Here is a 21,550-nt window from a genome sequence, read left to right as displayed (position 1 = left end):
GCAGCAGGGGAGGGGCCGGCGCCCGGTGCGTGTCCGCGGAGCGCTCGGAGCGGCCCCGGAGCCGGGCCGGCCGCTCCTCCCCGTCCGGCTGGAGCGAGCCCGCCGGGCCGGCATCCCCGATCGGCGTGTGCGGGCCGTGCCCGTGCCGGTAGCGCGGCTGTCGGGCTCTGGGTTCGGGGCGCGGTGTCACGGCCCGGGCCCGCCGGTCCCCGGCCCGGGCTGCGCTGCCGCGGAGCGCTCGGGGCTCTGCAGGGGCTGGGGGGGCCCGCGGAGCTGCTGGGAGCAGCGGCGCTTCTGGGCTCCGCTGCCGTGCGGTGACCTCTGCGGAGAGGCTGTGACCCGCTGTCACCCCGCTGTCACCCCGCCGTGTCGGGGAAGCTTTCCGAGTGTCCCCGTAGGAGCTGGCGGTGCTGCCGGGCTCCCGGGCTGTTTCTGTCCGCGGTGTTTCGCTCGTTGCTCAGCGGGAGGTGCCGCTCTGGGGTCGGGCTCAGCCCCCGGTGTGGCCGGGGGCAGCAGGAGGGGCACAGGCAGTGTGCCTGTGGTGCTTTCCTCCTTTGGAGCGGGGTTCCCTCACTTTGGGTGGGGAGGTGAGGGGGTGAGAGGCACAGCTGCAGTGCCCCAGAGCCGGGGCTTTGGCTGTGTTTGTGTGGAGGTTGGAGCAGCTGCCTGTGCTGGGGTGGTGGCAGGGAGGGAAGGGCTCTGTGTGGTGGAGAATGGCATGGAGCTGTGCTGAGCACGCTGGGGTTGTGCTGCTGGCTGTCACTGGTCCCTTTATCTGCCTCAGAGCAGTCACACACCGAGCAGAGGTGGTGGCACTGCCAGGACTCAGCACTGGCAGAGGTGTGACACCACAGTGGGGAGGGGTGTACCCACCCCACTGGGCTTGTGCTGCACTTCATCCACGGGATCTCAGCTTGATACACAAAGCAGCAACATCAGCAGTGCCAGAGTGGAGTGTCCAGCCCAGAAATGCCATTAATGTCTCTTGGCTCCAGTGTGCTCTGGTGTGTGGTGCTGTTCTGAGTGACACTGGCACAGCCAGACAAGCTGAGATTGTTCAAACCTGGAGCTGGAGTGAGCAGGGGGGTCTGTGGGCTGGTAAAGCCCCTGTGGAGCACAGACAGAGCACTGCAAACTTCCCTGCACTGCATTTCAACTTCCCAGACCTCTTGGGCTGGGCTGAGCTCCCTGGTGCCTGTTGGAGCAGCTCCTGCTCGGGGCACACATCCAGGAGCTGGGCAGCAGGGATGGTTTTGCACCTGAAGCACCACTAAAGGCAACTTTCCTGCTCTTTTTCTTCCAGTGAAACGTGATGTCCAGGAAAACGATGAGGAAGCAGTGCAAGTCAAAGAGCAGAGCATCCTGGAGCTGGGGTCACTGCTGGCCAAGACTGGGCAGGCAGAAGGTGAGCCTGAAATCAGGAGTTGGGGTAACAGGCAGGAGATCCTGCAGCCACTGGATTTAGTTTCCTTGCTTAGTGGGATAGCTGGGAAATCAGCTTTTGGCAGGAAATGTTCTCTCAGAGACAGGACAGAAACTGAAAACCAGATAAAGAACATAAATATTAATCTGGTGTTGCTTGGCCCAGTGTTCCCAACAATGCACAGTTCAGTCTGTGGCCTTTGACATGGGGCTGTTTCAGTATGGCTGACTGAAGTTTCCTAAGTTCTGAGATGAGAGGTGTCTCCTGGTTGGTTTCAAATGGGAAAGTTTGTCCCATAAAATGCTCCCTCACCAGCAGCTCTCTCACAATCAATTGATTTATCTGCTGGCCATTACATCAGCAGCCCCTGTCCAGCTCTGCAGGGGACAGTCCCTCTATTGTGAGTGTGTGAGGGGACAGGGATGGAGTCAGTTTTCTGTTCAGTGATGATTTTGAGTCTGTTGCTGTCTCCTGTTTCCTGGAAAGCTCAAGGCAGCAGTTGGTTGTTGTGCACTCAGCAGTTTAGGGCTGTGCCTTTCCCCTGGAGCATTTCAGGACACTCTGTGTCCATGCCCAGCCTGTTCTGTGCTTGGGCTGCAGCCCTGGCAGTGGAAATGATTCCTTGCAAGTCTGGCACGGGTGGGGGAAGCACCCAGCAGCAGGTTCAGTCCCACCAGGCCTGACCAGAGGAGCTCATGGGAAGTTCCTGAGGGCTCAGCCACGGCTCCAGGTCACAGTTTGTGTCTAGTTTGAAATGTCCCTTGGTGTCCCTCTGGGCTTGGGAAGCTCCTCTTGGGCTGGGCCAGGTCACTGCTCTGTGCTGGAATGAGCCTCCCAGCCCTGGTCCCCCTGGGGATGGCACTTGGACAGGGCTGGGGACAGTGTGGCTGGCCCTGAGACAGTGCTGGAAACAAAGGTGCTGTTCTTCAGGTGCCCACCTCTGATTCCTGCTGGGGGCTGCTTTTAGGGGAACAACAACCCCTCCAGCCCAGGGTTTTCCTGCTCCTGCAGGACAGAGGAAGCTGCTGTGCAAGTGCCCCTTTCCTGGCTGAGGTCAGGAGCTCAGTGTGGCTGGCTGTGCTGTGCCAGTGCCCTTTGCACCCTGGTGTTTGCTCAGCAGAGGTCACCAAACATGGCTGGGCCCTGCAGCAGGGGAGATGTGTGTGTTTGGGTGAAAAGAGGGAAATCAGAGGCTCTCCAGGCCAGTGTGGATGTGCTGCTGGTGAGCAGAGCTGAGGGCAGAGTTCTTGTGGCCTCTACTGCTCTGCAGAGCTTGGGGCAGGGTTGAGTTTAAGCTGAAGTTTGGCACAAGGATAAAGAGCTCCAGGGTTTTCCCAGAGGGTGGTGATTGATAGATTTATTTTCTTTCAAGGGGAAGGCTGAGGAATTGAAAGTAATGCTGTTAACTCATCAAACTCAGGGCTGTGAGGGAGCAAACGTGGAATGTATTTGTTGTCTGTTAAAGTACCACTGAACTGCAGAGTGAGTGTGTTCTGGAGGGAAGAAAATGGACTTGGTGCCATTCAGAAGCCATTTGTGTGTGTGCAGCTCAGAGGGAGATCAGCAGGACCTGGAGGTGTTTTCTGGAGTTGTGGAGCTGTGGGAAGGGCTTGGCCCTTCCCTCCTGTCAGCTTTCTGGGAAGGAGTGCCAGGTCAGGGCAGCAGCACCATCAGCAGGTACAGCTGCTCCCAGAGCCCCCAGTGCTGGGCACACACTGGGCTTTCATCCTCTGGCTTTCACTGCACAGGGTGTGGTTTTAGCCAGTGGAACTTCTTGGAGAGGTTTGAGGGGTTCCAGTGCCCAGAGAGGTGGTGGTTGCACTGTCCCTGGAGGTGGATATTGGAAGGAATTGTCCCCTGGGAGGGTGGGCAGGCCCTGGCACAGGTTATTCCATGGATGCTCCATCCCTGGCAGTGCCCCAGGCCAGATGAACAGAGCTTGGAGCAGCCTGGGACAGTGGAAGGTGTCCCTGTCCATGGCAGGGCTGGCACTGGATGGGCTTTAAGATCCCTCCCAACCCAAACCAGTCTGTGATTCTGACTACTGAACTGCAGCCTTTGCTTGCAAAAATAACAATAATACAAGTGACCCCCTTCAATCCTTAATCTTCATCAAGCAGATAGACTTGTAGATTGATTACTTTTCTTTGTGACAGTTCCAGGTTTTTATAGCATTTCCCAGAACTAGGGTTGGAATAAGTGGGATTGGGAATTTGGGTATGTGCAGTGTTAGCTGGTGGAAGCACTTCCCTGAGGATGAGCTGCAGGCTTCATTTTCCAGAGCTGCTGCTCATCACTCCTGCAGAGCTGTCAATCCCACCCCTTTACCAGGCATTGCATTTTCTTTAGAAAAATAAAATCCTAAAAATAGTTGATGGTTACGTTAGTAGGAGAGAGAAATTTCTGTGGGAACTTTGAGCCTGCCTGGCTGAGTGTGGAGTTTGCAGAATGCACAGCTGCATTCCAGCTGTTGACTTGGGATCTGCTTTCTGGGGAGTTCTGGGCAGCTCTGGAGCACATCAGTGGGATGATAAACAGTGCAGTGTGCTCCACTGGAGTTTTCCTTCTTTGTTCTGCAGTTCCTGTGGGAAAGAGTGTGTTGGGCACTGATCCCACTGGTCCTGAGGAGCTGCTGGAGGCAGGGATGCAGGAGGAGGGCTCCTGGCAGTGCTTGGGAGCTGATGGGTCTTGGAGAGCCTCAATTGGATCCACCTTTCCCAGCTCCCAGATGCTGGAGAGGAGCTCTGTGCAGAGCTGGTGTGTTGGGTTGGCTGTGCTTGTTTGTTTGCTGTGTATGAGACCAAAGCATTTGCCTTGGATTAAAATGATTGGGATTTGCACCCAGGACTTGTACTGGAGATTAAATGAACCCCAGAGCTGGGTGGTGTTGGGAAAAGTCATGGAGCAGCAGGTTCCTTGTGGAGTGAAAACTGCCTGCAGGTTGCAGTCTGAGTGTGCAAGTAGCTGCACCTTAAGTGTAGAAAAAGCTGCCTGTTCATGCTCTGGCAGAGAGAAAATGAAACTTTTCTGGAGGCAGGTGTGGCAGTCACAGCACCCTGTGGTGTTCTGGTTCTGAGTCCAGGTGCTTTGCTGGGGTCAGGATCTCCTGCCCTGCAGTTTGGGAATTAAAGCTGAGGGTCACACTTGAGTTAAGTTCTGTTTGTCCTAAATCTGCACTTCAGGATGATCAGAAACCTTCCAGGAGCTGGAGAGAGACTTGGACAGGGCACAGGGAATGGCTCCCACTGCCAGAGGGCAGGGATGGATGGGAGATTGGGAATGAGGAATTGTTCCCTGGCAGGGTGGGCAGGCCCTGGCACAGGGTGCCCAGAGCAGCTGGGGCTGCCCCTGGATCCTGGCAGTGCCCAAGGCCAGGCTGGACACTGGGGCTGGAGCAGCCTGGGACAGTGGGAGGTGTCCCTGCCATGGCAGGGGTGGCACTGGGTGAGTTTCAGGTCCCTTCCCACCCAAACCTTTTTGGGATTCTGTGATCACTGTGAGTGATTGGAAAAAGTGAGTTCCTCATATTAAGGGTGTGATAAATGAGGTGTGTCAGGCTTGATTAAACTTAAAGTAAATAGGTTAAAAAATCAAAAATACGAAGAATATTTTTTAGGTATTAATAAGATGTTGTTATAACAATTAGCATTAGCATTCTTTAGCATTACTGCTAAATGAAATACAGATGAACCCTTGTTTACATTTGTTTTTATTGGAATCCTTCCAAACTGAAATTCTCCTGATACTCCTCCATATACTAATTGAAATAAAATTAGACTAATCTCTTATTTTAGTTTTGATTCTGTACCAGTTTGGTGTTGAAGATTTCTGAATTAGTCATTCCCAGCTTTGTTTTGCTTTTGCTTTTCTGTGGAACCTTGTAAACACAGTAGTGTGAGATCCACCTGATATTTGGGTGAGACTTGGAAATCTGGGGCAGAGAGCTGTGATTTCAGTGTGCAGCCCTGGTGCTGATGAGTCAGCACTGAACCCTGCCCCTGCAGGATCATCTTCCCAAACTGGGAGCAGCCCTGTCCAGGACCTCCCCAGAACCACGTGGTGTTTGTTGTAGGAGACTTTTCACTTGTGCTCTGCAGTTCCACCACGTCCAGCATTCCTTAGTGCTGGAGCTGCTGTGCTGTGACTGCCACATTCCTCTGCTCCCTGCCTATGACACTTCAGTGTTTCTCCATAAAAAAAAGACATTTCCTTTTTCCACCTCTTATAAAGACAGGTTTTATAAAGGTGAATTAATGAGGAGACTTAGAAGCAGAAATGTAGTTAAATGAAGTTAGAGCTGATCAGATAAAGGTGGAGTTGGAGTGTAAAGGAATCTGATTTTCCAGTGGTGGAGTACAATGTGGATCCAACATCCTGGGCTTGGCTAGGTGGGGCAGATCAAAGCATGAAACTGTGACTTAATAAAAACACCTAAATGATAAACTCCCTCCCTGATCTTACAGAAAAATCTCCAAGCATTTAGCAGGTCCTTACATTTTGATGGTGAGGCAGTTAGAGCTGGTGGGAAGAGGGAGCTGCAGTGTCAGGCAGTGCTGGGGTGAGGCTGCAGCCCCAGTCCCTGTGCAGTCCCTGTGCAGTCCCTGTGCAGCCCCTGTGCAGTCCCTGTTTGCTCCAGGGCTCCCTGCAGGTGACATTTGTCACTCTGCTCTGTGGGTGATGCTGAAAAACCACCTGGGAGGGTTTGCTGTGACAAATCCTGCTCCAGCTGGGTGCAGCTCTTGGCTGGGGGGTTCATCTGATGTTTTGGGGTTTTTGCAGAGCTGGGAGGACTCCTGAAGTACGTGAGGCCCTTCCTGAACTCCATCAGCAAGGCCAAGGCCGCGCGCCTGGTGCGCTCCCTGCTCGACCTCTTCCTGGACATGGAGGCAGCCACGGGACAGGAGGTGAGGCTGCAGCAGGCTGGCTTTTCCTCAAAAGCCTGCAACACCATTAGCTGACCTAGTTTGCTTCTCACTGAAGAATTATTCATGTCAGGAAGCAGAGTTTTAATGCATTTGGATGTATTTTATAAATAAAACATCAGATAATTGAATTTATAACCATGTTTTTCCTGCAGGTCTCTCCCTGCTGCAGTTTAGGAGTGATTCCCACCATGGGCATTTGTCTTAGATTCATGTTGCTTCTTCAAGTTGTGCCAGGGGAGGTTCAGATTGGATATTAGGGAAAATTCCTTTACTGAATGGGGTGTCCAGCCCTGGCACAGCTGCCCAGGGCAGTGGTGGAGTCCCCATCCCTGGAAGGGTTATAAAAGCCCTGTGGATGTGGCACTTGGAGACATGGGTCAGTGGTAGCCTTGGCAGTGCTGGGGGAATGGTTGGACTCTGATCTTAGAGGGCTTTTCCAGCCTCAGTGATTGTAGGAGCAGCACTGGGAGTATTTTGTAGTGATCAGTGTTGGGAATGTGTTCCCAGGGAGCTTGGAGCAGGAATGGTGGAGGTGGTGTGGGATGGCGCAGAACTGGAGGAGCCACTGCTGGGGGACTCCAGGAGCTGGTCAGGATGGCAGGGGGACACACCTGTGGTGGCTGTTTCACTGCACAGAGGCACAAAAGTTACTCCTGAAGCTGGAGTGGAAAGGGTTTGGCAGCTACCAGGTGTCAACTGCTTCAGTGGAAGAGCTCCCCCAGCAGAAAAGCTGAGACAGTGCCCAGTTAGGATTCACTCCATTCTCATCAGCTCCATAGGATACAGCTGTCTTAGTTCTTCTTTTTTCTTTTTTTTCCCTAGTGTTTTTTTTTTTTTTCTTGGAGGGTGGGGGAGCAGGATAAGGATAGGAGCACCTTGGGAGTGCTTCCAGGCTGTGCAGCAGGTTAGGGACAAAAGCCACCTGAAACCTGCACTCTGGGACTGGCAGATTGCAGGCTGGAGAGGCTCTGCCATGCTGAGGGACAGGTGACATTCTCATTAGCCAAATTAGCACAAATTAGCCAAACCAGAACTGTCATCCTCTAGTGCAGGTTAGCCAGGCAATGTGCCTTGTTTGCTGCTCAGTCCTTGTGGCTCATGGGTGAGGAATGGTGGCAGAGTGTTTTCCCCCTCTTTCTTTAGCAGACAAGGTCAGGGGAAATGGGGTGGGATGTTCAGGTGAGAAGGGAGGATTCCCAAAAGTGACAGGAGAAAATGAGCAGCTATAGGCTTTTCTCAGGGTAATTTAGTGTGAAGGACAACATTGAAATGCAGTTGCAGAGGAGGATGCAGACAAGGTCAGGGGAAATGGGGTGGGATGTTCAGGTGAGAAGGGAGGATTCCCAAAAGTGACAGGAGAAAATGAGCAGCTATAGGCTTTTCTCAGGGTAATTTAGTGTGAAGGACAGCATTGAAGTGCAGTTGCAGAGGAACAGGTTGGAGTAATGGTGATGAAAATAATAAAAAGTCAGTCAAAATAGTCACTCTAGAGCATGTTCTGAAGCCAACCCCAAAACCTGAAGGAAAGATGACATCAACCTGTGAGGTCCTTGATGCAGCAACCTCAAATCCTTTCAGAAATGTTCTGAGGATTGTCTGCTTCCTCGTGGTAGCTCACATCCAGAATGCTCCCAGGAGCCCAGTAAAGCAGTGAAATTGGAGATTTCTCCAGCTCCTAATGCTCCAGCTATCACCCTGTAATAAATTGAGACTTCATAATGGCTTTTCATAAAATGTTCACATTTAATAAGCAGTGAGGAGGAGCTGACAAGGCCTGCAGTGTAGAGCTGCAATCCAGAGGTTTTGGGAAGAGCTATTCCTAGCCTGGCACCACAGGATGACTTACTGTGTAATATTGGCCAGATGAGACACAGCAATACCTGAGGTGGGGCAGTTCTGCTTTGTGCATCAAGGGAGTCTCAGCCTGAAAAAGATGGGAAGATTGTGAGTTTCTTTGCTGTGCTTTGAAAGGATGGATGAGGCCCCCAAAGCAGAGCCTAGCACCTTTGCTGCTTTATTCAGATTACTTGATCTATCTAGGCCCAAAAGCACATGGAACTTATTTTTCTTATTGAAAATACACCATAACTGTGAGTTTAAACTCTGGGAAAGCATTACTGCCTACCCCAAATGCTTCCATTTGGCACCTCTGGTGTCGTTGGGAGGCATTTGGGGTGGGCACTGACAAAGAAAATGTCTAAAATTTACTGATTTCTTTGTGCTCCCTTGAAGGTTGACCTGTGTTTAGAGTGTATTGAATGGGCCAAATCAGAGAAGAGGACTTTCCTTCGCCAGGCTCTGGAGGTAGGTGCCACATCCCAGACATGTGGAGCAGCATCATCACATTTAATACCTTTAAAAGTAGAGCACTTGTGTGCTCTTCAGATTTCTCTGTGTCAGGTGAGGGCATTAATTACACTGAAATATCTCCTTAAAAATGCAGGGTTTCACTCCTTGTGCAGGAGGCCTTGCACAACTGGACCACACAATGTGACAAGTACAGATTAATGTAGTGAAGTTTGTGCAGAGAAGAATACAAAGCTTCATTTCACAAAGCAAATCTGTTCTGGTTTCCTCACAGCAGTTCCTTTTCTGTTCTGCAGGCGAGGCTGGTCTCTCTCTACTTCGACACCAAGAGGTACCAGGAAGCTCTGCAGCTAGGTGAGGCTCCACTAGGTGGTGGTAAATCTTTGCTTTTCATTTACTGCTGCCAAGGAAAGCAGTCACCTGTGTCCTGTTCCTTGAGAGGCTTTGCAGGATTTGGGGCTTAATTTCTCATTGCTGCTGCAGTTCTGGCACCTTCTGCTGTAGCTGGGTGATGACAGCTCTTAGAGGTGTCTTTGTTCTCACTGTTTCACCATGCTTACCCATCTCAGCTGGGCCTAAGGCCAGTTTGGGTGGGGCCTGGAGCAATCTGGGAGGTGTCCCTGCCCATTTGAGAGTGGAATGAGGTGAGCTTTAAGGCCCCTTCCACCCCATCCCACTCTAGGATTCTGTGATCTGTTCATTGCAGATAATTTTGGGAGCTGTATCCAGCTGAAGGCCACAGGTTTGGCTCCTGCTGAAATACTCTGCTGTGGTCACAGAGGCTGAAGGGAGAAAAGAGCTTTTTTTTCAATTTGCTCAAACACAGCCCCAGTAAAACCAGGAAATGGCAAAACCTCTGTGGGTGTCATTAGCCAAGGTCTTGGGGAGGCTTTAAGAATTTGCCCCTGCACCACCCAAGGGATGGAAATGAACCAGTGAACTCCTGCTCTGCCTCAAAGCAGAATAAAGCAGGGCCTCTTACAGCTCCCCTGGTGCTTTTAAAATGCTCATTTTGCAAATGACTGCAGTGCTGTAAGTGAGGCTTAAGCTGTAATTGAGATTTAAGGTTCAAGTGAGGTTTAAGCTGTCAGTGAGGTTTAAGCTGTGAGGTTTAAGCTGTCTGAGGGGTGTTTGCACAGCCTGCTCTGCCAGGGCTGAGGGGCAGCTGCATGGACACAGCCTGAACTGCTCACCTGAGACCCAGAACCTCTTAACCTGTGTGGTGGCACGAGGCTGTGTCATGTCCAGAATCCCCTGGGTGGCATGCATCTCAACAGAATGTTCATGGAATTCAGGATGGAATTAGAACTCATTTGCATAGGGATAGGTAATGAACTCGGGTTTAGACTGATCAGAGGGCACACTCCAGAGCTGTGCTTAATTAATTGAATCCCTTGGCTGGTGGTGGGACAGCCTGGGGAGCTGGGAAGGTCTGTACCTGCAGGGCAGGCTCTGGTGCTCTGTCAGGATGTCAGTGTTGTGCATTCCTGTGTGGCTGAGGAGGGGCTGTGGCCATGGGGAGTAGGTGCAGGCAGGGTCTCAGGGATGTTTCCAGGGAGAATCTGTTTGTTTCTGCCCAGTTCTGCAGTTTCACCTCTGGTTACCAGCTCCTGAGCGCAGCAAGGGAGGAGGAGGATTTTGTCTCTGCTCACCCTAAATTACCTCCTCAGTGGGGGAAAGAAGGAGACAAGGACTGCTCATTCTGTCCTCACAAGGCTGTGATGTGGCAGCTTGTCCTGGCATTTCCTAGGCTGTCCCTTCCTGCCTCCTAAATCTGACCTGCAGATGTCCTGTGTGAAATCCTTCCTGCCTCATCCCACATTCTCAGGAGTTTCTTGAGAATGCTCCATGCTGCCAAGGGGGCAGTTGTGCAGCAGAGGGAAATCACCAGGGCATGGGTGCCAGAGTGACCATCCCAGCTGCCCAGCCCCTCCAGGGCACTGTGCTGCCCACACCCCACCTCTGACACAAAACTGCTTCATCCTCCTGCTGTGGACTGACACTGTCCCACCATTATTCCTCTGCCTTGCTTTTTCCTGGAAGGACATGTTGTGTGAGCCTCCCTGAAAGCCCTGGCTGCTGGGGGAGGACAGATGGCCCCTGGAGAAGCTTTGTGTGGAGCTTTTGGGGGTGCTTTGTGTGGGTGCTGGTGCAGAGCAGCTCACAGTCCTGTCCTTGCCCTCTGCCAGGCTCCCAGCTGCTTCGGGAGTTGAAGAAGATGGATGACAAGGCACTGCTGGTGGAAGTGCAGCTCCTAGAGAGCAAGACTTACCACGCCCTGAGCAATCTGCCAAAAGCAAGAGCAGCCTTAACCTCGGCCCGGACTACAGCCAATGCCATCTACTGTCCCCCCAAGCTGCAGGCAGCACTGGACATGCAGTCAGGTGAGGCCTCCAGGAGCAGGACAGCGCCCAGGGCTCGCCCTGACACATCAGTGTGTGACACTTGTGTTGTCTGAGAGAATGGTGCAAGTGGTGCTTGGTGGGGCCTCAGGACAGCAGCAGTTCTGCCTCAGGTGGCATCAGCTGCAGTGGCATTGTTCCTGACACTGGTGGTTTCAGCCCAGTTTTGAAAGCTGCCAGTGCTGGAGGGTCCATAAGCTCCCCAGGTACTGCAGTTCCAGCCTCACACTGTGCTCCTGTTCCATTACACATTGTTCCTGACCCAGTTTGCAGGAACTCACCTGAAGTGCCCCAAGCTTGTCTGTCTAAAAATGTCCTTGTAAGAGAGGGTGTGGATTTTCTTGTGATAGACATGAGGCAAGGGGGGCACAGGAGGAAAGGTTTCTCCTCACTGAAGTCATAGATACAGCACTGAACAACCAAATTGTTCTGTCCTCTCCCAGTCATGCTCAGAATTAACCTGTTTGTGCCTCTCCCAGGTATTATCCATGCAGCAGAAGAGAAGGACTGGAAAACAGCCTATTCATATTTTTATGAGGCATTTGAGGGCAATGATTCCATTGACAACCCCAAAGCCATCACTGCTCTGAAATACATGCTGCTGTGCAAAATCATGCTCAACAGGTAGGTGGCAGATGGTTCTGGGAAGAACTTCCTGCATTCCAGGGGAAGGGCTTTTTGTTGATGGGGCTCTGAACTAATGGGCTCAAGCAGTGGCTTTGTCACCTGATCAGTGCTCCTGATGTGGTGAGATTTGGGTTATAGTCCTGTGCTGTCAGTTGGGGGTTTTTGAGGTGCTCTGGGGTTTAAGCTGACTGTGTTCCTGTATAAATGCTCTGCTCCCTTCCCTCTGTCTGCAGCCCAGAAGATGTGCAAGCATTAGTGAGTGGGAAGCTTGCTCTGCGGTATGCAGGAAGACAGGTACAGAAACTTAACCCTTTCTATCTACCTCCTACCTCAGTGCTGGCTTGTTCTTCTTGTCAAACACTTTGCCCTTTTCATACCAAAATACCCATCTCTCCTGAGTGTCCTGAACGAGATCCAGAACTGATTAAATTACCATGAGTCATTGCCAGAAGTCAGTTGCCTTCAAAGTGTTTTACAGTGATTTTCACAACCTGAGAATTTGGGCTGCTTGCTTCCTTTTCCCTTTTTTCTCCTTCCTGCTTTTCTTCATCAGCTGCAAACTGCCTTATGCCATCAGGTCCTTGTCTCCCTGCTCTCAGCAGCTGCTGCAGTGTTTAAATCTGGGTTACTGCTTTTACTTCATTGTAGCCAGTCCTGAGAAGTGCAGCTCAGCAGGTGGAGGCCTGGGTGGCTGTGAGGGGGGAGCCAGGCAGTCAGGGAGGTGTGAAATCCCCTGCTTGTTCTGCCATGTGAGCCTGCCAGGCAGAGAAGGCCACCCTTGAGCTCAGGACTGCTTGTAGAAGGTGCAGGGCCCACTCCAGGTGTGCCAGGGGCCGGGCCAGGCTGGGATCCTGCTGCCCTCAGGGGCTGTGCTCAGCCTGGCCTTTGCTGCTCCCCTGCCCTCAGGGGATTGGGAATTAGCAGAGCTCAGTGAGCAAAGTGTGACGTGGGGATATCTCTCCTGGATCAGGAAGGGCAGCCCGGGGATTGGGAATTAGCAGAGCTCAGTGAGCAAAGTGTGACGTGGGGATATCTCCTGGATCAGGGAGGGCAGCCGCAATCCTACCTCATCCCTTTGCCCTGAGTGGCAGCTGGGGCAGGGGATCCTGGCTGTGCCCACACTGTGCTTTGAGCCAGCCCTGACCAGCAGTGCTTGCTGGGGGAGCAGGGAGAGAGCAGCCCTGGGGCAATCCTGGAATATCCCCAGCTGGAAAGGACCACAAGGATCCAGTCCAGCTCCTGGCTCTGCGCAGGGCAGTCCCAAAAGAGGGGGCACAGAAGCCTGGGCCTTGTGCACCAGAGGCATCAGGCTGTCCTTGTCCTGTCCCCCCTCCTTGGGCTCTGTTCTGCTGTTCCCTGCTGGGATTACCACTTGGGCTCAGGGGATTGGGAATTAGCAGAGCTCAGTGAGCAAAGTGTGACGTGGGGATATCTCTCCTGGATCAGGAAGGGCAGCCCCAATCCTACCTCATCCCTTTGCCCTGAGTGGCAGCTGGGGCAGGGGATCCTGGCTGTGCCCACACTGTGCTTTGAGCCAGCCCTGACCAGCAGTGCTTGCTGGGGGAGCAGGGAGAGAGCAGCCCTGGGGCAATCCTGGAATATCCCCAGCTGGAAAGGACCACAAGGATCCAGTCCAGCTCCTGGCTCTGCGCAGGGCAGTCCCAAAAGAGGGGGCACAGAAGCCTGGGCCTTGTGCACCAGAGGCATCAGGCTGTCCTTGTCCTGTCCCCCCTCCTTGGGCTCTGTTCTGCTGTTCCATGCTGGGCAAGGTGTAAATGGGCTTGTTTGGGGATGAGGCTTTTGCTTCATTTCAGCAGTTGTGGGGTGTAGAGAAGACTCATCCCTGATCCTGTCTGTGGTGGGGTGTCCACAGGAGCTGCTGCCCTGCCCCTGTCATTCAGCAGAGGAGTGGCTGTGCTGGAGGGCCCAGAATGGCCATATTGATTAAGCAAGTGCCAAAACGTGCACTTCCCTTAAAAGCAGCATCCATCTCACTCCCAGCCTGCAGCTGGTGCTGTCAGACCCGGGTGCTTTTTCCCTTTGGAGATGTTTCAGGTCATGCCCTGCAGCTGCCTGGCTTCTGCTCCCCTCAGCAGCTGCTCTCCCTCTGCCCGTGGCAGTGACAAGGAACATTCCTGGTTTGCTGTTTAAGCACGTTCCCAGGGTACTGCAGTTGGCATATTCACCCTGAGAGGAGAATCCAGAAGAAAATAACCCCCTCTGGTTGTCTTTCCCCACAGACAGAAGCACTAAAATGTGTGGCACAGGCCAGCAAGAACCGGTCGCTGGCAGACTTTGAAAAGGTGAGTCAGGGACACAGAAGGTGGGCCCTGGCTGGGCAGAAACCAGCCAGAAATGCCAGGTTTGGAATGTTGTAGAAGCTGTTACATCCCACAGCAGGAAACCATGGAAACATTGATAGAAAGCAACAGTGCATCAAGAAATACCCCCCAACAATCAACTGGTTGCGTTTTCAGTGCATGGGGGGTAAACTTGCTTGAACCCAGTTTTTTTCCTTTTTACCTTTTTTTCTTTTCCTCCTTTTGGAGAGCCAAATCAGAAGCAGTTTTCCTTTAGGTGCTGTTCACTGGGATGTGTATCTTCCTAAAATTTTTCCTGGTTTCAGCAGGAATGCTGCAGAGCTCAGGGAGAGGATTCCCATCCCAGGGTCCAGTCCTGTCTGCTCTGGGGCTCTGAGCTCCTGCAGGGTGGAGATAAAAGGAAAGGCTGCTGGACTGTTGTGACCTGCTGGCTTTTAGCTAAATTAGGGATTGGATTAACCATGGGGCTGGGCTGGGAGGGGATCTCATCCTCAGAGGACCTTGAGGAGCTGTTGCTACAGGAATTATTTCCTCCCACCGTGTCCCCACAGGCTCTGACAGACTACAAGGTGGAGCTCAGGGACGACCCCATCATAAACACTCACCTGGCCAAGCTCTATGATAATTTATTGGAACAGAACCTGATCAGAGTCATTGAACCCTTCTCCAGAGTACAGGTAAATGTTTCCAGCAGCACTGGAGGGGCTGGTCCCTCTGTCCCTGCTGCTGGGGGTGAGGGGATTGTTCCCATATGAACATTTCTGAGCTGCTCAGCACTTTCAGAGCTCAGGGTTCATCCTGTTAAAATTATAAGGAGGGGGCAGAGGGGACCTTTGGAAAACCACATTCCAGAGTCACTGCCCTTTCCACCTGTTTCTGTCGTGCTCCCTGCAAGGTGACTGGCTTTTAACCCTGAAGGTGACAGCATTTGGCTTTGAAGGCCTCTGTGCCAGTCTTGGAGGGGAGATTTCACCTTTGAAAGAGGAAATGGCTTTAGGGGTTCAGTCCATCTTAGTTAAAATCAGATGTGAGACCTGAAGCTGAAGAGAGGAGAAAGGTACTATTTAAAGGAGATATTTAGGCCAGGGCATTTCTAGACCCTTGAGCAGTTCCATGGAAGAACCCCAAACCTCTGGATTGTGTGTCCAAAGTGAAGCTAAAGATTAACTGAATGTTGGTCTTTCTTTTAGATTGAACACATATCCAGCCTCATCAAGCTCTCAAAGGTAAGAACCTCACCAGAAATCAGTGCCATGTGTTCAGAGGGCAGAGGAGTTGGGCTTAAATGGCATTTGTCACTGGGAACTGAACATGGAGGGTGACAGATGAGATCCATAGCATTTCCAGGCAAATCTCACCCTTGGGAACTAAACTCTGACACAGGCAGCTCCTGGGAGGCATCAAGGCTTCCTGTGCTCCAGACTTTGCTGTGCTGTGCCCTTCCCCTGTGGGTTTTGCTCCCTGTCTTGGCTCTTGCTCTTTATTGGAGGCAGATTTTCCTCTGCTCTGTCGTGACCAGCTCAGTCTTCCCCCGTGCCTTGTGTTTAATCCCCTGAGTGTTCCCAGGGGAACCTTACTGAGACCCTTAAGATGCAGGATCCAGCTAATCACCCTGCAGTGGCATTAGGGATGTGTCTGTCACACTGACTATGCAGTAACTGCTTTACAGATAATCCCAGACAGATTCAGTTTTAGGAAAAGCCACTGTAATCCCAGCCAGTTGCACCCCAGTGCTGTTGTCTTGTACTGGCATTAAGGCCAGAGGTTGGGAAGTGAGCTGAGCTCAGCCTTTGTGGTCACAGAATCACTGAATCATTCAGGTTGGAAAAGGCCTCTGAGATCATTGAGTCCAGATATTCCCCCAGCACTGCCAAAACCACCCATGTCCCCAAGTGCCACATCCACAAATCTATGAGATCTGGTGATTTCACCTCAGCCCTGGGCTGGACAATGCTTTCCATGAAGAAATTTTCCCTAATACCCAACCTAAACCTCCCCTGGCACACAGTCTGCACCCAGCTTGTGGTGTTTAACACATCCTTAATATTCAGGCTAAAAGCTGCTCTGTGCCCCTCTGCCCAGAGAGGAGCTGCCTCCTGTGGGCCTTCCTGCTGCTGGGCAGGAGCAGGGTGGATTAAACAGAACTTGGCCAAGTTATGTTTATTATTCTATTAAATAGAATAGAACTTGGTCATTCTTGTCTAAATCCTTGCTGAACTGAGTTAGAAAGTTCCAGAACCCTCACAGGTAAAGCCTGTGTGAAGTGACAGCTACAGTGTCACCTGTGGGCCAAGGGACACCCTGCTGCTCCCTCATTAACAGCTGCTCTCTAATTTCCTGAGGCATCTGCAGTAGGTGGTGGTGTCCAAGCCAGGCTCAGGGAGGAGCAGCTGCTGCTGGGCAGTGCTCGTGTCCCACCAGGCCTGTCAAGGGTGCAGCAGTAAAATTCATGTGGTTTTATGTGTTCTGGGAGACTTTTAATTTTTCTGCTTCACTTTCAGGCTGAGGTAGAAAGGAAACTGTCACAGATGATCTTGGACAAGAAGTTTCATGGTGAGTCTGCATCCCTCAGCTCTGACTGCCCCGTGTTTGCTGTCATGAGCTGTGGCTGTCCCTTCCTCCTCTGAACCTGGGGTCCTGCTCAGGCAGCAGGAGTGCAGGTGACAGTCAGGAGTGACAGGAATGCTGTTCCTGCTGCTCCTTTGGAGGGGACAGTCAGGAGTGACAGGAATGCTGTTCCTGCTGCTCCTTTGGAGGGGACAGTCAGGCTCTTCCTGCTGTTCCATCTGCCTTCCTTAACCCGAGGGTTAATTTCAGAAATGCTGTTGGTCCCTCCTGCTGTGACAGCATCCAGGGACAGCGTGGGACCCCCAGCTGGGCTGTCTGGCCAGGGTGGGCTCTCCCTCTTGGGGCTGCCCAGGGCTGTGCTCACCTTTCCCAGCTGTTTGTCCGGAGTGTTCCGTGGGGATGCCCCATGGCCCAGTGGGGTGCTGTGGCTTGGCTGGGCCCACAGCAGGCTGCTGCCCCAATAGCCCTGGGGAGCCAGCTGTGCCCTTGGCTCTGTGGTCCCTGGGTGTGGCTGAGCCAGGGGAATGCCTGGGGGCAGCGTTGGGCACAGAGCACTGTGGGGGGACAGAGCCCACCTGGCACCTGGGCACAGCTGCAGCATAAACCAGCTGTGCTGAGCCATCCTGCTGGGCACAGGGCCTGAGGAGCAGGGAGGTGGTGGGGAATGGGCAGCAATGCTGATCTCCTGGGTCGCTTCTCAGCTGTTCTCTGGGATGTATTTTTTTCTGGGAATGCTGAAGCAGTCCCGACCAAAATCAGCCAGTCCAGCCCAACACGTGAGCCCTTCCCAAACCCTGCAGAGCTGATTGGGTGTTCCTGGGGTAGATCCCTAAATTCCTGGTGTCTGGAAGCATTGAGCATCCCAGTGCTCACAGCAGCTTGTGCCCACAGGAATCCTTGACCAGGGCGAGGGTGTCCTGATCATCTTCGACGAACCCCCCGTAGACAAAACTTACGAGGCTGCCCTCGAGACGATTCAGAACATGAGCAAAGTAGTGGATTCGCTCTACAACAAAGCCAAGAAGTTGACATAGGTGAGTGGGGCCTCCCTGGGGGCCGCAGAGCTCCGGGGTCGCTGCCGGCCCCGCCGTGTCCCCGAGCCTCGTTCCCTCTCCTGTCGAGTGACGGGGCTCTGTTTTCTCTTTGCAGAGTTGAATTTGCTAGCTGTCATTTGGAGAGTGTGTGTGACAGGAGAGTGAAACCTTTGGGAAAATGTTAGGAGACTTTTTTTTTTCTTCTTTGTTCTACTTTTCGCTCGGAAAGTTTTTAAACTTCCTCATCCGGTGCATCTTGTATTCCAGACGATGCGTGTTCCAGTTTCCATGTAATCTTTACTGGCCGAACTTTGTATCTGGGGGGGGGAATATTGTTTAAACAAAGAGGGTATTCTAAATAAAAGGAAAAAGGCTTACACTACCTAAACATGTGCTTTCCACTTCCTGAGGGACGGCAGAGTTCAGCAGGGACAGCGTTTTGTTACCAGTAGGTGCCCAAAACCAGTTTGTTTCATCTGCTCCGCCCCGAAATCGGAGACGTGCTGGCGGTGTCTGAGCAGCCAACTCGATTCCATTTGTACTGAACCAAACAAACCCCAAATGTACAGACTGCTGGTTTCTTTTCCATCCTCAAGGCCTCCGACGCCCTGGCAGCGGCTCCGCGATGATTTCCCTGCGGGCTGGAGCCGGCGGCGCGGCCCCGGGCGCAGGGGACGGCGCATTTCCCCGGAGCCTGACTTGCATGCTCTTGTTTGCAGATAGACTTAGAGTTTCAATGTGTCCCCCTCCCCACCTGCGCTGGCAGGAGGAGCAGGTGGCCGGGGCTGCCTCCAGCTGTGCCTCTGCTGCAGCAGCGCTGAGCTCTGGTTCCCCAGCGAGGTGGGACAGCCCAGTGGGAGCTTCCTCCTCGCTCCCAAAGCCCCGGGCGCGGAGCATGGTGTGTTCCAGCATGTTCCATTTTCTGGTGAGGTTTCCAGTAAGTTTTAATGCCATTTGGGCAGTGTAAGCTTCTGCATCTCTGTCCTGCTCATCTTTATTTTTCCTTTCCCCTCTGTCTCGATTTCCTTCTTCACGTTTTTCTTACAAAATTTATATTTTGTAAAAGGATTCTGTTTTATCAGGAAATATTTTGCCTTCATGCTGACTCTTAGACTGGCTGATTTTTCCCCTTTCTGTTCACATTTTGACCTCTCTGACCTTATATTTTATTTTATTTTATTATTCTTGATTTCCATCTCCTCCAGTCAGTCGCTGTTTGGGTTTTTGGCACCATCAATATCAAATGTACAAACGGTTCTTGCTAACCAACACCAGGTATATCTGATGTTCAGATGAGTTCCAATAAAGAATTTTTTTTTCAAAAGCTTCTGTCTCCTGTCTTCAGCCACCAGGGCTGATCCTGGGCTTGGTGCAGTTCTCCCTTTGCTTAAGGAAGGATGAGATCATCCTTCAGCAGAGCATCCTCGGGGACCATGTTTTGGAGACATCAGATGTGAATGTTTGAGGTGGCATCACAAAAGATTTATGGATTGTGACATGACCCTGGCACAACAAGTTCTTGTGCACTCAATGTATAATAACAATTACTATTATTAGCACTATTCTTATGGTGAAAATTTGCTTAAATGTCCTCTCACCCCTCCAGCCTTTCCTGACCATGCCCTTATGCCATGTTGGAGTCTCACACTGGGCCAGGCCAGGCCCTTGAAAGGCTGGGGAGGAGGTTTAGGGTGTCTGATACATCTTGAATTTTTACATCTGAAATTCCTGAGACACCAGGTGGTGCAAGAAAGAAACCTGCCCTCAGAGGCAGGAAAATGAAGCCGTTTCACTCTGCTCTTACATCTCAGGCAGCAGAGAAGTGCATTTCTAGTTTTAATAGTTCATTTTTTTAGCTCTAATTCTTGAGATTCTTCCCCAGACATCTCTGTCCAGTTCCCTGTGCTGCCCCTGAAGTGGCATTTTCCCCAGGGATGGGGAAAGGAAGGATTTGCTGAATTGGGTGTTAATTGTGGGTGAATGAAGGGAAATCCGTTCATGGAAGCAGAGATGGAGCAGGGGCTGGGGTGGAGATGGATGGGGTCACAGAATCCCGGGAGAGCTTGGGTTGGAAGGCACCAAAAACCCCACCCAGTGCCACCCCTGCCATGGCAGGGACACCTCCCACTGTCCCAGGCTGCTCCAGCCCCAGTGTCCAGCCTGGCCTTGGGCACTGCCAGGGATGCAGGGGCAGCCCCAGCTGCTCTGGGCACCCTGTGCCAGGGCCTGCCCACCCTGCCAGGGAACAATTCCCAATTCCCAATCTCCCATCCATCCCTGCCCTCCTCCAGCTTCTGTCCTGTGTGTCCAGGGAGGTTCAGTGACACATCAGTCCCTGGAATTGCCCTTGGAACGACGGGGTTTTCTGAGGCCCCTCCAAGCATGTTAAAATCAGGCCCCAAACCCCTCAAATTTAGAGCCTGTTTTTAAACCCTTTTGGCTTAAACTTCATAAGGCTGAACCTAAAAGCTGACAAATTCTGCTTGGAATTCTCAGTGACAGCAGTGCCCAGGCTGGGCTGTCGCTGTCCCCATGGTTTTGAGAGGAGAGAGCCCTGCAGAGAGTCCTGACCACTCCCCAAAAACCTGCACAGCGGGATGAGTGTGCTCTGAGGGTCGGGCAGGATTTTGGGACCGGTCTGTCCTCATGGCAGATTTTGGGGTTTTTTTTGAGATTTCCCCGCTGTGGGAGTGGGATTGGCAGCCACCGGTCCGGGGCAGGGCATAAATAGGTAAAAATGAAATGAATTTGGGTCATTAGCGCCGGGATGTGCCCGAGCTCTCCTGGGCCGCCGGGAGCCCGGGGCGGCTCCGCTCTCCGCGGCCTCTGAGTGTCGCTGCAGGTCGCGCAGAGCCCGGCGGGGCCGGTCACAGCGGGAACGGGAGCCCGGTCACAGCGGGAACGGGAGCCGGGTCATAGCGGGAATGGGGTCCCGGTCACAGCGGGAACGGGAGCCCGGCCACAGCGGGAATGGGGTCCCGGCCACAGCGGGAACGGGAGTCCGGTCACAGCGGGAATGGGAGCCCGGTCACAGCGGGAACGGGAGCCCGGTCACAGCGGGAATGGGAGCCCGGTCACAGCGGGAACGGGAGCCCGGTCACAGCGGGAACGGGAGCCCGGTCACAGCGGGAACGGGAGCCCGGTCACAGCGGGAACGGGAGCCCGGTCACAGCGGGAATGGGGTCCCGGTCACAGCGGGAATGGGGTCCCGGTCACAGCGGGAACGGGAGCCCGGCCCGGCCAGGGGGCGCTGGGCTGGGCGCGGGCGGTGGCTCCAAGTGTGCCGGGCGGTACCGGAGCTGCAGCCGCGTTCCCCAAAGCCCGGCCCGGCCTCAGCACGCGGTACCGGGCATTTCCTTGCCTCGGTTCCCGGTCCCTCAGTGGCGGTCCCCGCCCGGAGCTGGGGAGGCACCGGCGGGCGGGGGCGCAGAGCGGCCGGGGCGGTGCGGGCTGCGGGGCCCGGTGCGGGCTGCGGCTCCGGGATGCCGGTGGAGAAGGGTTTTAAATCTTAATTTTGGGATTTTTAAAGAAATTGCTTTCATTTCTTTTTATTCTTTTCCCCTCCGTGTCGTGCCCAGCCCCTGCCTGGGGGCTCGGAGCTCCCCGGTCCTGCCCGGTCCTGTCCGGGGCTCGGTGGCTCCGCGACCTCCGGGACCCCAACGCGGGCAGCGCCCGGGGGGCGGGGCCGGGGGCGGGGCCAGGGCCGTGGAGGGGCGGGGCTCCCGTCATTCATAAACAGTGGAAGGCGGGACGTGGATTTAATGGGCGGGGTCTGGCGCGACGGGGGCGGGGCAAAATCCATTCAAGGCAATGAGGGGGCGTGGCTCTGACGGCTGCCGCCGTGCGGGGGCGGGGCCTGCGCGGCTGGGGGCGTGGCCGTCGGCATCTGTGGTCGCGGAGGGGGCGTGGCCGCGGCTGCCGCGGCGGGCGCACGTGTCGGCGA

The 21,550-nt window shown here is 53.4% G+C and overlaps 1 protein-coding gene across 1 annotated transcript in view; it reads left to right on the top strand.

Moving 5' to 3' along the window:
- The window catches only part of PSMD11 (proteasome 26S subunit, non-ATPase 11), a 19,060-nt gene extending 129 nt beyond the window's left edge, over window positions 1–18,931 (top strand). Inside the window, exons 1-14 of the mRNA XM_039700868.1 lie at window positions 1–29; window positions 1,304–1,405; window positions 6,203–6,327; window positions 8,581–8,652; window positions 8,952–9,009; window positions 10,845–11,039; window positions 11,537–11,681; window positions 11,918–11,978; window positions 13,925–13,987; window positions 14,557–14,682; window positions 15,196–15,231; window positions 16,507–16,558; window positions 17,465–17,607; window positions 17,723–18,931. The exon at window positions 1–29 is cut by the window's left edge and continues 129 nt beyond it. Of these exons, the coding sequence (XP_039556802.1) occupies window positions 1–29; window positions 1,304–1,405; window positions 6,203–6,327; window positions 8,581–8,652; window positions 8,952–9,009; window positions 10,845–11,039; window positions 11,537–11,681; window positions 11,918–11,978; window positions 13,925–13,987; window positions 14,557–14,682; window positions 15,196–15,231; window positions 16,507–16,558; window positions 17,465–17,607 (1,207 nt within the window). The 3' untranslated portion in view covers window positions 17,723–18,931. The remainder of the gene's footprint in view (window positions 30–1,303; window positions 1,406–6,202; window positions 6,328–8,580; window positions 8,653–8,951; window positions 9,010–10,844; window positions 11,040–11,536; window positions 11,682–11,917; window positions 11,979–13,924; window positions 13,988–14,556; window positions 14,683–15,195; window positions 15,232–16,506; window positions 16,559–17,464; window positions 17,608–17,722) is intronic.
- The last annotated feature ends 2,619 nt before the right edge of the window (window positions 18,932–21,550 follow it).

Source organism: Passer montanus, unplaced genomic scaffold, assembly GCF_014805655.1.
Source record: "Passer montanus isolate IOZ18808 unplaced genomic scaffold, ASM1480565v1 scaffold145, whole genome shotgun sequence".
NCBI lineage: Eukaryota > Metazoa > Chordata > Aves > Passeriformes > Passeridae > Passer > Passer montanus.
This window is presented reverse-complemented; position numbering and strand designations above follow the sequence as displayed.